Here is a 15951-nt window from a genome sequence, read left to right as displayed (position 1 = left end):
GTAGGCACGTGGCCTTACTTGTTTCTGTTTCTGGAATTATATCGGGGGGGTTCCATCCAGGAAATGATCTCTGTGCCAGCGGCGGGACTGAGAACGAGTGGCCAGGATCTGCGTGACCCAAACCCAACAGCACTCACCAGCAGGCCGCGCTCTGTCTAAGCCAGGAGACTCGGGCGGGGTCAGAGGCGTCTCCGCCCCCGCATCGCGTCACCGACGTCCCGCCCGCCCCAGATGGGCGCGCGAGGCGCTAGGAGTTGGTACTGCGCTGTCGGGCGGTACGGGGTGCGCGGAGATCCGGCGCGCCGGCCATGGCTCCCTGGGCGGGGGCTGAGCTCTCCACGCTGAACCCCCTGCGCGTGCTGTGGCTCGCACTGGCCGCCGCCTTCCTGTTGAGCCTGCTGCTGCAGCTGGTGCCGGCCGGCCTGCTCCCAGGCTGCCCGCTTTTCCAGGACCTGATCCGCTATGGGAAAACCAAGTGTGCGGGGCCGCAACGCCCAGCCGTGTGCCGGGCCTTTGATATCCCCAAGAGGTAACCACACCGGCGGCCAAGGCGCCCTCCGAAAGCCCCGGGCGCAGCCGGCAGGGGGCAGCAGAGACGGGCGCGGGCCGGCGCCGACCGGGCCTGGAGGCCGGGGCTGGCGGCCCGGTGGCCTGGTACTGCCCGCGCCTGCCTCGTGGTCCTGGGGGCGGAGGGCCCAGAGTGTCCGCGGAAACCAAGGGCGTTGAGCCGTGCGAGATGTTGAGGGCGCAGGAACGTGAACTTGCGGCACGGAGTATTTCCCTTGGGCCAAAAGGGCAGCGTCTCCCAATTTAGGCCTGGTTGCCAGACGGCAAGTTAAAAAGTCTTCTTTGTCCCTTAAAATCGCTTACCCACTTCCCACCACTCAAACCAAAATGTCAAACCCCCTGCCCGAGAGTTGATTCCGACTCATAGTGACCTTATTGTTGTTATTGTTGTTAAGTGCCGTCGAGTCGTTTCCGACCTATAGCGACCTATATAGGGTTTCCAAGGAGCAGCTAGTGGGTGAGCTTGAACCACCGAACTTGCAGTTCAAACGACTTTGCAGTTTGATGCATCAGCCCACAGCGCCACGTATATGGCAGTAGACTTTGCAGTCCTCATAGGGTTTCCCAAAGAGCTCTGGTAGCGTAGTGGTTACGAATCGGGCTACTAACCTCAAAGTTGGCCCTTCAAAACTACCAGCTGTTCCGTGGGAGAAAGATGAGACTTTCTGCTCCCGTAAAGACTTGCAGCCTCGGAAACCCTGTGCAGGGTCACTGTGAGTCGGAACCGACTCCACAGTACTTAACAACAACAATATAGGGTTTCCCAGGCTGTAAATCTTTAGGGAAACGGGCTGCCTCTCCTATAAAATGGTTGGTGGTTTAGAGCCACTGGCTGAGCGCTTAACCATTGTGCCACCAAGACCCCAACCACCCCAGGGACGGACTAATAATCTACTATGAGGTTATTGGGACACACTTAATGAAAATGAAAGCAGACCTGCCTTTCGCACCTGTGTTTGTTTCCTCAATGCTCACAGGACAAAAGACAGAAAGGACACTGGTCATGGCATGGGTGCTACTTCCATCTGCCACCCTGATGCACCTAACCAGCATCTCAGCAAGTGTCCCGGAGAAGGCGGCCCAGGATGGAACATTTTAGGAGAAGCTGATCCCTAAGCTTCATTGGATTTTCAACTCACTTCCTAATCAAGTTTAAATTTGCTCATCTCTTCAGTGGACGGGGAAAACGCAAGGGGTTAGGTAGAATGCTTTTCAGAAGTTGTGAAAAAAAAAAAAAAAAACTCATTTGATTGAATACAGAACACAGCTGTTTAAGAGTAACCCTAGGTATGGTCTCCGAGACTAAACCTTTCCGGCAGCAGACCGCTTCACGTTTCTTCCACTCAGTGACTAGTGAGTTTTAACCATGTTCCTTACAATTAGTAGCCCAATGCCAATACACAGTGCCACCAGGGCTCCTTAGGAATGATCCAATTTTCTTTATGATGAATTTTAGCCATTTGCAAAGGGATCTGGAAGAATATGACATTGCTCCTGAATGTATTAAAATATCTGGATTTTCTCTTAAAAACTCATGTAGAGCTCTAGGCATGCACATAGCAGGCAGGCAAAGTATAACTTGGCTTCCGACATGTGTGTAGATAGCCCCCCACTGTTGACCAGGAAAGATGGATCAGGAAAAGGGAGAACTAAACCTTAGTGAAAATGAAAACCTCGGAAGAAGTATGCAAACCCAACTGGTGAAACCTATTTCTTAGAGGCTTTTTTAAAGTAGAAATTGCCTGTCATCCTATTTTTAACCAGGTTTGATCTACTTTACAGCAATGACATTTCTAGATTGTCATAGTTGTGTTGGTTTTTTTTAAGTTACCAAGTGAAAAAAACATGTGAGTTCTAACAATATAGTTTCTGAATTTGAAAAATGTACTAGTGTTGCAGGATTAAAGGACACATTTAAAATCATTCACTATACTTGCTTATGAGGTCCTGGTGTGGTACTGTAGGATAAGCACTGGATTGCTAACCACAAAGTTGGTGGTTTAAACCTACCAGCCACTTTTTGGAAACGCTATACAGGGTCACTATGAGTCAGAATTGACTCAACAGCCCTTAACAACAACTTGCCTATATCTCTGGATACTGTACCCCCAACTGTTATTACTGATGGCTCTCGTTATATTACTTTCAGGAAAAAAACTGGGTGTCTTTCCTTAATTCATTACTACAACAATTGGTTCTCTCTGGGCTTCTTGCAATTTTTTTCTGTATTTTGAAATAATGTATGCTTTTTTTCTTCTTCCCGAATTCAAAAGTAGAATGTCCCATGGTATTCAAGTGCTGGGGTTTTATGTGGTAGTGTCATCGTTTCTTTTCCTAAATTTAAACTAGCATTTCTTTTACTATTGATGATGTTAGTGGTGGTGGTGTGCCAGAGAGTCGGATCCAACTGATAGTGACCCTGTAAAGGGTTTCCAAGGCTGTACATCTTTATGGGAGCAGAAAGCTTCATCTTCCTCCCGTCAAACACCTGGTAGTTTTGAACTGCTGACCTTGAAGTTAGCAGCCCAACTCGTAACCACTACACTACCAGAGCTCCATTATTTTTGTAGTGGAGAAGTACAAATCCAGGCAAATTTTATCGCCTCTTTTAAGCTTTTCTGTGTTTTCCAAATTGTCTTTGATGGCAATGTGCTCTTCAGAATTATCATTGGAAAAAAATAATAGTGGTTACGACTTGGGTTGCTAATCTCATGGTCAGCAGTTCGAAACTACCAGCTGTTCCACGGGAGAAAGATGAGGCTTTCTGCTCCCATAAGAATTTACAGCCACGGAAATCCTATGCAGGGTCACTATGAGTCAGAACCGACTCCACAGCACATAACAACTAACCAAAGCTACTAATAGCAGTTAATGGTAGAGATGAGATTGTATTGATCTTTATCTTTGAATATATGTATGATAACTACTAGGAATCCTGATGTGGCATTGTAGGATAAGCACTGGTCTGCTTATCAAACCCACCAAGCACTCCTCTGAAACCCTATCCATGGTCATTATGAGTTGGAACCAATTCAAGGGCTCACAACAACAGAGACTACTTACTGCTCCACACGGGGTCCTGGTGTGGCACTGAGGGTTAATGCACTGGACTGCCAGCTTGGTTTGAATTGCGAGGTCAGCAGTTCAAGTTCACCTGATGCTCCTCAGAAACCCTAAACAGGGTTGCTATGGGTTAGAACTGACTTGACGACACTTAACAATAACAACAGTGCTATATACACCTTTCCTCACTTAATCTTCTTCAAAGACTCACAAGAGCAATGCTATTATCATTATTACCACTTAAAGGTTTGCAAACTGAGTCTTAGAAAAGATGTCACTTGTTCAGTGGGGCAGTGCAAATAGGTGTTATGGATAGTAATTACACCCCACTTGTGGAGTTTAAACCTGGATCCCTTAACTCCTGGCTTACCTCAAGGGGAAGATCTCACTCCATGGGTGAAGAATTAAATGGGCATGCACTTATCCCATATTGTGGCATCTAGTAATACCTTGGTGTGGCACTATAGGACAAGCACTGGTCTGCCAACCACAATGTTGGGTCTTTATACCACCAGTCACTATACACAGTCACTATAAATCAGAACCAACTCTTTGGCACTTCACAGAACAAACAAAACTAATACCTTGTTTAATCCAAATTTGAAAATATTAGGTAGCCTTAGCTAAGACATTTGTTGTTGTTAAGTGCCACTGAGTCAGTTCCAACTCATAGCAACCCTGTATAGGGTTTCCAAGGAGCAGCTGGTGAGCTTGAACAGCCTACCTTGCGGTTCAAACCAGTCTTGCATACCAGCACACTAACCCGCAGTGCCTTCAAAAAGCTAGTTGTAAAAATGAAATGAAAAGATGATGGAATTTATATTTTATTTAAGCCCTTGCATTTCTTTAAGGAACCCAGGTGGCACTGTGGGCTAGGCATTGATTGAGCTGTTAACTACAAGGTTGGTAGTTCAAACCCACCAGCCACTCCAAGGAAGAAACATGAAGCTGTCTGCTCTTGTAAAGGTTTATAATCCTGGAAACTGAATGAGATGGACTCCGCTGAACAGCAGTAGATTCAGATTTCTTTTGTGTGTGTTTATTGAAATATTTTTCCTGTGTATTTGTTTAAATATTTTAAGAGTGCTCTTAAAAGTGAAAAAAAAAAGTCTGATTTTAAATAGGCAACTCTAAGTCACATTTTTCATCTAAGGCAGTCCTTAGGTAATTTCATTTGGAATTAGTTTTCGTAAGAAAGGCAAGAAGAGAACCTTGAATCAGCTCCTGGAATATTTGTTTCCCTGTCTCATAGATGATTCTTTTTTTTAATGTAGTGGTTGCTTCTTTTGGTTTCCTTTTGGTTCCTAGAGTTTGACTTCCGAGAAGGTCTGAATAAATAGGTGATTCCTAACATGGGTTACAGTACTCCTAACTCACATAGTGTATACAGAAGCCTTCTGTTCCTAAAATTTCAAAACTTAGCAGTTAGCAGCCCAGCGATTATGAAGCATTGCAATTGAATTCGGCTCTGCAGACTTCAGAAAGCACCCAGAGCCTCCCCAGTAGCGTTCAGGAGTTCTGAACCAGAAATCTAGTGGGCTCTGTTCTATAACAGGGCAGACTTGGATTGGAACAATATTACATCTTTATTTTTACTAAACTCTTATTGCAATTTAGCATTTCCTTAGTTATGAATGTAAACAAGAAGCCTCAGAAGTTATCAGTTCCAAACCTCTGTCACAGGTTTTTTGGGTCACATTAAATGTATGGAAGACATTGCAAACCAATTGTTGCTATCACTACTTCAAAAATACTCTAGTTAGAAGACCTACACTGTTGCTTATGTTGTGAGGTGCCATCTAGTTGGCTCTGTCTCTGCACTATGCTGCTCTGCCAGCCTCATTCACTACTGGATATTGTTATTTGATCATATTATTTAGAAGCTCATATGTTACTACATCACAAATTTATTTTTTAATAGTTTGATACCTATATTTTCGTATAATCTGTACTGCTTCACAATCCCAGTGTGTTTCATTTTATGCTTTTAATAACATTTTAATAACATTGTGAAAAGGAGTCCATAATTTTCGTCAGACTGCCAAAGGAGTCTATGGCAGAAACAATGGTCAGAATGCTTACTCTAGATTGTCAGTTCTCCATGAGGAATTTGCCTTGTGTATGACCACTGGACTGCTAACCACAAGGTCTACAGTTCAAGCCGCTCCTCGGAAACTCTATACAGGGTCTCTGTGAGTCGGAAACAACTCATCGGCACTTAACAATAACAACAATGATCCAGGCAACATTTCACTCTGTTATACATAAAGTTGCTGAGTCAGAGGCCTGTGTATGACTATATTCCTACTAGGGATAACATTGCTAACATCAGGTGGCTCTTGGCTGAAAGCAGAGAATACCAGAAAGATGTTTACTTGTGCTTTATTGACTATGCAAAGTCATTCAGCTATGTGGATCATGACTGTGTGGATACCATTATGAAAAATGGGTATTCCTGTACACTTAATTGTATTCATAAGGAATCTGTACATAGATCAAGAGGTGGTCCTTTGAACTAAACAAGGGGATACTGAATAGTTCAAAATCAAGATACGTATGTGCCCGGGCTGTATCCATTCACCATACTTATTGAAACTGTATGCTGAGCAGATATTCCAAGGAACTGAATAATATGAAGAACGTGGCAACAGGATTGAAGAAATACTCATTAACAACCTACAATGTGCAGATGATGCACTGTTGCGTACTGGAAGCTAAGAGGACTTAAAATATTTACTGCTAAAGATCAAAACCTTCAATATGGATTGCACCTCAGTGTAAAGAAAACAAAAATCCTCAAAAGTGGGCCAATAAATAGCATGATGATAAATGGAGAAAATATTGACATTGTCAAAGACTTCATTTTGCTTGGATCCACAATCAACCCTTATAAAAGCAGCAGTCAAGACATCAAATGACATGTTGCATTTGTTGCACAAGATCTCTTTAAAGTTTTCAAGAACAAAGGTAGCGGTTTGAGGACTAAGTGCTATCGGACATGCACTGGACCACAAGGTAGGTTTGAACCACAAAATAGACAGTTCAAATCCACCATTTGCTTCTCAGAAACCCTATACAGGTTCAGTATGAGTCAGAACCAGCTTGACAACACTTAGCAACAACAGTAACAATCCAAACCGTGTTATTTTCAATAGCCCCATATGCATGTGAAAGTTGGACAATGAATAATTGATGCTTTTGAGTTATGGTGTTGGAGGAAAATATTAAAAGTACCATGGACTGCCAAAAGAACAAACCAGTCTGTGTTGGAAGAAGTACAGCCAGAATGCTTTTTGGAAGCCAGGATGGCTAGATTTCATCACTCATACTTCAGACATATTGTCAGGAGCGACCAGTTTCTGGAGAAGAATATCATGTTTGGTAAAATAGAGTTTGGAGAAAAAGAGGAAAACCCTCAACGAAATGGATTGGCACAGTGGCAGCAGAGATGGGCTCAAACAAAACATTGATTGTGAGGTTGACACAGGACGGGGCAGTGTTTCGTTTAATTGTGCATAGGGTCTCTATTGTGGTTGTTAAGTGCCGTTGAGTCGGTTCCAACCCATAGTGACCCTGTATAGGGTTTCCAAGGAGCGACTGGTGAGCTTGAACCACCGACCTTGTAGTTCAAACGGCTTTGCAGTCTGACATATTAACTCACACCAGGGTACCTATTCGGTAGCGCCTAACAACAGCAATCCTACATCATTAATTTAACAAAGACAACCCATCTCCAAATGTAATTATAATTACAGGTATGTTGTTGTTGTTGTCAAGTGCCGTTGAGTCAATTCCAACTCATAGTGACCCTGTATAGGATTTCCAAGGAGCAGCTGGAGAGCATGAACCACCGACCTTGTAGTTCAAATAACTTTGCAGTCTGATGCATTAGCCCACAGCGCCACAAACTACAGGTATGTGTCGTGGAGTAGGTTCTGACTCAGCAAAACTGTATAGGGTTTCTGAGACTGTAAATCTTTATGGGAGCAGAAAGCCTAATCTTTCTCCCCTGGAAGTTTCTCCATCTGGTAGTTTTGAACTGCTGACCTTGAGGTTAGCAGTCCGACTCATCACCACTATGCTACCTTAACTACAGGTATAGAGGTTAGGATTTGCAGCACACATTTTGCAGGGTACACAGTTCAATCCATAACAGCCAGTATTTGTAGAGTACAGACTAAAAGCTATTCTTGGTTTCTTAGAGTTTATATTATAGTAAGGCAGACAGACACTGCATTAGAAACCCTTTTTAGACAGTCTAGTGTCTAAAACAAGGAAGTTTATTTTTAGGTATGCTTTTTGAGGTTTGAGCTAGGTTTTCAAAAAAGCAAGAGTAGTTACTTGGTATGTTGTTGTTGTTGTTAAGTGCCGTCAATTCAATTCCTACTTACAGTGACCCTGTATAGGGTCCCAAGGAGTATCTGGTATGTTTGAACTGACAACCTTGTGGTTAGTAGTCCAGTGCTTATCCTACAGAGCCATACCAGGGCTCCATGACTTAGCATAAAGAAAAGAAATATTTTCTACAAGGGGAAATCAGATAAGCCGAACAAAAGCTATTGAATATACCAAAACAATTACTGCCTGTGAGTCAAAAACACCTGGGTACAAGTAGAGTACAGCAAGATGTGGCTTAGCTGTTTTTACCAACACACTTGAGTGACTTGGTTGCCTTTAAGTTGGATATAAAGCAGTACTGACAATGAATGGCCCAGAAAAGCAGGTATAGGCAAGTCTACAGGAGTAGGAGGACAATGGTAGGAGTCATCAGGGTTGGGTCTGGTGCCAAATGCTGCCACTGGTGATATGACCTAGAATATGTAACTTAGCCACTCTGAGCCGTAGTTTCCTCTTCTGCCTCATGAAGATAAAGACTATGCAAACTTTTATAAGACTGTTTCAAAGATGAAATCATCTTAATGTGGTCTCCTTTCAAAAGGCAGGAGATATGATTGGAATATAGAATAGAAAATGTTTTCTACAGGTGGAAATTGGGTAAACAAAACCCCTGTGTCACCCCACCCTACCCATCAGAGATGAAATTGTGTCCTCTCCCTATTCCCCCACTCCCAATATGTGTCGTCTTGGCTGGACCATGATTCTCAGTGGTTTGGTAGTGATGTAATGATGTAATGTGGCAGTTATGTGATGACTCACCATGACATGAAAAATCTATAAGAGGATTAAGGGTCAACTGCAGTACCCTTTGAAGAAGCTGTGCTGGCACTGTACGATAAGCACTATACTACAAACTGCAAGGTCAGCAGTTCAAATCCCCCAGCTGCTCTGCTGGAGAAAGACAAGGCTTTCTGCTCCTGTCAAGATTTACAGTCTCGGAAACCCTGCCTGGGGTCCTTATAAGTCATAAGTTGGAATCAACTTGATGGTGGTGGGTTTGATATTTTGGAAATACCTGATGCCCATCACAACTGTAATCTGAAGTCTTTTCCCAGAAGCATGGCCTACAACATCTTTAATCTTACAAGAAAAAAGGAGAGAGAAATGAGCAAAGAAAGAGGGACCTACTAAGCCCAAGAAAGAGTGGAGTTTATCATTTGGACCTGTGAAGTTCTAGATCCAGGGGAAGATTGATGTCAAGACACATGGAGATCTCCAAGGAATGCTAGCTCTACAGATGGAGAGGAGGACCTTTTTCCAGTGCCAACAAAGAGAGAAACTCCTCCCCTTGAAGACTGGCACTCTGAATTTGCACTTGCAATCTCCTAAACAGAATAAAGTTCTGTTTGTTAAAGCCACCCACGTGTGGTATTTCTGTTATAGCAGCACTGTAGAACTAAGACAGAAGTTGGTACCAGGAGAGTGGGTGCTGCTCTAACAGATACCGAAAATGTGGAAGCAGATTTGGAATTGGATGATGAATACTAATCTGCCTAATAGTAAAGCGTAGATTGCATTGAAGAGACTAGGTAGGATTATGGATGTCCAAGGCAGTTGTGCTGAGGTCTCTGAAGGCAGTCAGGAGATCTGTTAACACCACAGTGTTTCCAGAAACTAAAACTAAACCAGTTGCTATGGAGTTGTTTCTGACTCACGATGACCCCATGTGTGTCAGAGAAGAACTGTGCGCCATAGAGTGTGAGTGGCCTGATTTTCCAACCTTCCGATTAGCAACCAAGCATGTTAAGAGTTCCACCACAAAGGACATCTCTAGTTGTCAGAGGGATCTTGTGAACATCATAAGCTATTAGTTCATTTGACCACAAATATAAGTAAAAATGCACTACTGTGAAGTTGACCCCATGTGTAGCAATATGCCTGCTTCATAGAGTTTTCTTGTCTGTAATCTGTACAGAAGCAAAGCTCCAGCGTTTTCTTCCACAGTATCACTGGGTGGTGGGTTAACAGGTGAGCACAAAACATTTGCGCCACCCAGAGACCTCAGTTCAAGACACTTCTCTACTCAGCTCCCCATCATGCGTAAGAAGAAGCCAGCTTTCTTACAAGGCCTTGTGGCATCTGTCTACCCACTGCCAACTCCCTCATGCCTCTCTCTGCCCCTTCCTTAATTCACACAAGTCACACAGGTGTCCTTTCCTGGCCTGGAGCACACCTGGCATACACCCCCCTCAGGGCCTTCCTGGTGATTGTTTCCCCTGTCTAGGAAATTCTTTCCCCAGAAATCCAGAAGGGATACTCACTCTAGCCAAATATCATTGCTTCCGAAGAGCCCATCCTGACCACTCATCCTGAATTGCCTCCCCTCTCCTCCCTCTCTGTCCCCTTCCCGTGTTTTATCAACAACCATCCACGATATAGGTCTCTCCGCTGACAGGTAAACTTTACATCAAGCCAAGGACATGATCTGTTTGTTCCCCATGATGTCCACATTCCTGGTGCTCAATAAGTATTTGTAAAAAACTTAATTAGATCAAGTGGCCGGCCCAGAAGATGCTACTCAGATGCCAACCCCTCCCATTTCTGCTGACTTCCCACTCGGCTCTCTCTGAGTAGATCACACCTGGGCTTAGTTCTGGGAACTGTCTTAAGACAGACCCTGGAACGCAACCAGAGGCCAGCAGCCAAGTGGGTAGGGATGCATCCTGATGAGGAAACTAGGTTCTAGAGCCTGCCGATGGTCAGAATCAAAAGTACCAGCAGGATTCTCATCAGATCGTTTCAGAGCTGTGGGACAGAATGGAAACCAGCCTGGTTGTGGGTGGCCAGAGAGGGCAGCCCCAGTGATAGGCATGGTTGGTGTGCTGTAGGGGTCTCTGATTCTCTTGGAAGTATATTCTAGATCTTCTAGAGGACACCTGACTTTACTCCTCTTTTGCCTCCAGATCCGCTTGCAATACTTGTCATGGACTATTGACAAAACATACATGAGACCCCAGGGAAGGCCACATGACCTTAAGCACACTATAGATAGAGTCAGAGAGGTTTTCAGTTGGTCTGGAAAAATCAGGAGGACATGCAGATAAAGGGGCCTCCAGAATCTCACGTGAGGTGATTTTGTTTCAGCAAATTGACATCATCTTTCATATTAAATTAACATCGATAGTATGAATTGTACTGGTTTTGTGGTTTTGTTTTTTTATTTGATTTGTATACTTCTTCTCTGTGAGCTAGTGAGCAGTGCCTACTGCTGTTCCTGGAGAACTATTGTTGTTGTTGTTAGGTGCCATCAAGTTGGTACTTACTGATTACCAAAAAGCATGTGAAACTGTTCACTACAGATTATTAAGTCTCTGGTCCCTATCAAACATTGTAAATTTAAAAAGAGACTTCGATTCTATGTTGTTGTTTTTGTTAAGTGCGGTCAAGTCGGTTCCAACTCATAGTGAACCATATAGAGTTTCCAAGGAGCAGCTCTGTTTCTAATTCTGCTGTTTTTAATTCTCTAAGAACAGCTTGAACCACTTACCTTACAGTTCAAACCAACCTTGTAGTCCAGCGAATTAACCTGCAGTGCCATACAAGACTTGATTCTACAGGAAGAGGCTATGGGGCTGGGAGAGACACAGATGCCAGCCATATCTAGAAGTAGAATCTTGAATGTGGTGACAATATGTGAAATTGACCACTGATTAGTAAGTAAGCACAAGTAGCCTGTGCTTACTCTGCTTGTTGGGTAATCTGACACTGTCGGGTTATCATTAAAGTTACTCATAGTCAACACAATTTAGAAAAACACTGCATTAGAAAGCCTTTAACGTTCTTTCTGAGGTTGTGCAAATCTTGTGTAACTGTTGCTTGGCTATTGCCACAACATTGCCTAGGGTGAAAAATCTATCACAAATTGGGCTTGTGTTAGCACAATCGAGGTCATGCTCTTTGCCTGGCCCTGTGGCCCACTTCTTTGGAACTTGAGCCCAATCTTATTACCCAAAGATAAGAGAGACTGCTAATTGACCCTAAAGGTAATTGTAACCAGGTCAGTTTTGTTCTGGTACACCTCAGAAAGGCCCTCTTCTTCTTAGAAGTTATCTGGTTCTGTCATTTCAATTGATTAATCATTGGGCTGCTTACTTAAAGGTTGGTTGCCTTTCTCATTGGGGAAAGATGAGGCAATGTGTTTCTGTAAAGATTTACAGCCTGGGAGCCCATGGAGCAGTTCTACTCTGTTCTATGGGGCCTCTATGAGTCAGAATCATTTGAAAGAAAAAATTTTTAAACCATACACCTATAGAACTCAAATTCTATTAAAAAGCAAAAATATAATTTGGAAGTAGAAGAAAGTCACACAGAGAAACTAAAAATAATATTGCTGCATGATGGTTTGTGTGGTGCAAATGGCTTGCTCTCAGCTACTGACCTGAAAGTTGATGATTTGAACCTACCCATCAGCACTGTGGAAGAAAGGCCTGGCAATAGGCTTCCATAAAGATTACAGCCTAGAAAACCATGTCAAGGTCTCTATAGCACATAGGGTTGCCATGAGTTCAATCTACTAGACAGCAGTGGGTGTGGTTTTGTCGCTGTTGCTGTTGCTACCCTGATGATGATTTTGTGTTTGCAGGTACTTTTCACATTTCTATATCATCTCCGTGGTGTGGAATGGCTTCCTGCTCTGGTGCCTTATTCAGTCTCTGTTCCTGGGAGCGCCGTTTCCAAACTGGCTTCATGGTGTGCTCAGGATTCTGGGGGCTGCCCAGTTCCAAGGTAAGGAGTTCCTTGGCTAATTACAATCATTATATCGTGGGCCTGCCTTTCCTGTCTGCAGGGAAGCTCCTCCCAGCTAGGCCTGACAAGGGGATGTCAGAGCAAAAAGAGTCTGACTTAACCCATAGAGGGAGGACCAAAGGCTGTCCCCACACCCTTCACTAGAAGATAGCAGAGCTAGGAGTTAGCATTCAGTCTCCGGGCTTCTCTGAGGATGTGATGCTGTGACCAGGACTTGCTGGTCACCCTCTGATATTTTTACTGCTGTCAATAAATGTATAGAGAAATCTTTCCACTTAAGGGAGAAAACTTTTAGAATCCCTTAGGTTTGCCTGGAAACAGTTATCATTTCTGCCATTCCAACTACAAACATGTTACAGAACTCCATCCAGAAATATGACTGGAAATTACTTTTTGGTAAATAGAAAACAGGGTTTTGTTTTTTGTTGTTGTTGTTTTGTTTTGTTTTTGCTATGATGCTTTGATTATAGAAGAAAGCTGATTATCAATTGCTATTGACAAAATAGACTACATTTGATTCACATTGCCTAGAGTAAAGGATACTTAGAACAATGTTTAAAATACAGAATTGAAGGTAAACATCCACAGAGTAGTGTAAGCTAAGGTCAGATAGGGTGTGAGGCGCAGAATTAGAAATAGCGTCCTGGTTTGGTTTCTGCCTTTTGTTCCTACAGCCAAACCACTGGCTCCCTGAGAACAATCTTTGTCTGTAGAACCAGAGGAACTTGTTGCAAAAGATGACAATTATAAGGAGAAGCCCATGCAAATCTTCTTTGGAGTGGAGGATACCTCAGGGAATCTTCCTTCAAACTCATGTAAACGTCATGTCTTCATTTGTTTACTGTGGGGCTGGTTGTCATACTTGCGTTGTGAGGAGTCTTATTTGGATGATTGCTTATTGTAATCTGTTCTTAGAGAATTAAAGATAGGTTCTAATTTATTTTAAATAAGTTTATTTAAATAAATAAATTTTAAACCAAGAAAGGCAACTCTAATCTAGGTTGGTAGAAGTCAGGGTGGGGGATACACTTGGGTGCGTGAAGTGTTGGTCATGCCCTGTTTTTTAATCTGGGTGCTGGCTATATGAATAGGATAAGTGGACTTACTTTATAAAAATTCATTAAGCTGTTACCTTAATGATATGTGTATGTAGATGTGTGTGTGTGTGTGTATGAGTGTACTTCCAAAAGTTTGTGGAAAATTGTGTTATCTTTTCATTCCAGTTTTCCATAAACTTTTGGAAGCCCCCTCATATTTGTGTTTGTGTGTTGTTGTTGTTGTTGTTAGTTACCATGGAGGTAACCCCTAATCTGTACAATAAAACTGCTCCACAGGGTTTTTTAAGTTGTAACTGTTTAGAAGCAGATTTCCAGATCTTCTGAGATCCTTCTAGATGGGTTTGAACTACCAACCTCTTAGCAAATAGTTGAGCACTTAACCATTTTTGCCACCCAGGAATTCTCTGTAAAGATTGGTGTTGTGTGCCTTATGGCCATGAAAACTCTATAAAACAGTTCTACTCTAACACTCGAAATGCCATGATTCAAAGTTGGTTTGGCAGCAATGAGCCAAGCTATCAGTATCAGGAACCAGAGTGCAGACCCCTAACAGTGACATCCACTTAGCCTGGAACATTTTCACATGAAAACGTAGCTGAGAGACCCAGGTTTGCCTCACCTCTATCATATCACCAACTTTCAGAGCAACCTTGATACAAATCCCTCGGCTTCATTTAGCCCATTTCCTCAATGCTAAAAAAAATAAAGGAAGACATTCAAAGATTGTTAGCACCCGATATCAACATTCAGAAGCCCTGGCAGCAGAGTGGTTTTACATGCTGGGCTGCTTACCTCAAGGTCAGTAGTCCAAATCTACCAGTTGCTCCACAGGAGAAAGATAGGCTTTCTGCTCCTATAAAGATTTACAGCCTAAGAAACCCTATACAGGGGAGCTCTGAGTTGGAACCAACAGCACACTAATGCCACCACTATCCTAACTTTAAGGAGTCCCGATATGGCGCTGTAGGATACGTACTGGACTATTAGCCACAAAGTTGGTGGTTTAAACCCACCAGCCACTCCTTGAAACCCTGTATAGTGTTGCTATGAATCGGAACCAACTCACAGGCACTTAAGAACAGCAACATCCGAAGTTTAAGGAAACCTGGTGGTGCTGTGAGTTAAGCATTGGACTGCTAATGGTAAGTTTGGTGATTCATACCCTCCAGCTGTTCCATGGGAGAAAGATGAGGCTGTCTGCTCCCCTACAGGTTTGCAGACTCGGAGACCCTATGTAGAGTTGCTATAAGACAGGCCAACTCAATGGCAGTGGGATTGGGTTTTTCCTAACTTTAATCTTGTTTAGTGCTCTGTTTAACAGTAGGAAAAAGCTTGATTTTCCATTCGTCCCAGCAAAGAGATGCTGAACATGCTGCTTTCTGGATTGTAGGAGGTGAGCTGGCGCTGTCTGCGTTCTTAGTAATGGCATTTCTGTGGCTGCACAGTTTGCGAAGACTCTTGGAGTGTTTCTATGTCAGCGTCTTCTCCAATGGTGTGATACATATCGTGCAGTACTGGTTTGGACTTGCTTACTATATCATCGTCGGCCTCACCGTGCTGAGCCAAGTGCCACTAGACGGTCAGAATGGTGAGTGATCACTGTCAAGCCAGGAGCCCAGGTTTGTTAGTCAAGTCACCAGGTATATGAGAAGTTTACAAAGGGGGGCAATGCTCAGGTACTTTGCCTTTGAGTTTAAACTCCAGTTGTAGCTTATGAAAAGTCAGCATACCCGAGGACATGTACAGTAACCATTACTTCCAAAACCTTAGAGACACCAACATAAGAAAGTATAGTGCAGACTATCCAGGAAGCAGTGGCAAGGATAAAGAAATAGGTAGGATGTAGGATTTCCTGAAGTTATTGGGTAAGTCTTTGGCAAGGAAGACTGTCTGGTGAACAGGAAGCAAGAAACGACCCAAGAGTAGAAGAATGAGTTCCAAAGAAAGTTACATCACCCAGGGTTCCTAGTGAGTACGGGGATATGAGGGTGACAGGAAAAATTAGGGTGCAGGCTTAAATCAGAAAAAAGGAGAAAAGGAGGGAACTGGACTGGGCTTGTGGTAAACACTTGATTTGAAGAGGGTGTTTGCTGTTATTATGTGCCATTGAGTTGGTACC

At 43.3% G+C, this 15951-nt stretch overlaps 1 protein-coding gene across 1 annotated transcript in view; it reads left to right on the top strand.

Annotated features, from left to right (window-relative positions):
- Nucleotides 1-308: 308 nt before the first annotated feature.
- SRD5A3 (steroid 5 alpha-reductase 3) overlaps nucleotides 309-15951 on the top strand; it is a 24778-nt gene continuing 9135 nt past the window's right edge. The window contains exons 1-3 of the mRNA XM_006868053.1: nucleotides 309-529; nucleotides 12611-12753; nucleotides 15223-15420. Of these exons, the coding sequence (XP_006868115.1) occupies nucleotides 309-529; nucleotides 12611-12753; nucleotides 15223-15420 (562 nt within the window). The remainder of the gene's footprint in view (nucleotides 530-12610; nucleotides 12754-15222; nucleotides 15421-15951) is intronic.

Source organism: Chrysochloris asiatica, unplaced genomic scaffold (assembly GCF_000296735.1).
Source record: "Chrysochloris asiatica unplaced genomic scaffold, ChrAsi1.0 scaffold00115, whole genome shotgun sequence".
NCBI classification, from domain to species: domain Eukaryota; kingdom Metazoa; phylum Chordata; class Mammalia; order Afrosoricida; family Chrysochloridae; genus Chrysochloris; species Chrysochloris asiatica.
This window is presented reverse-complemented; position numbering and strand designations above follow the sequence as displayed.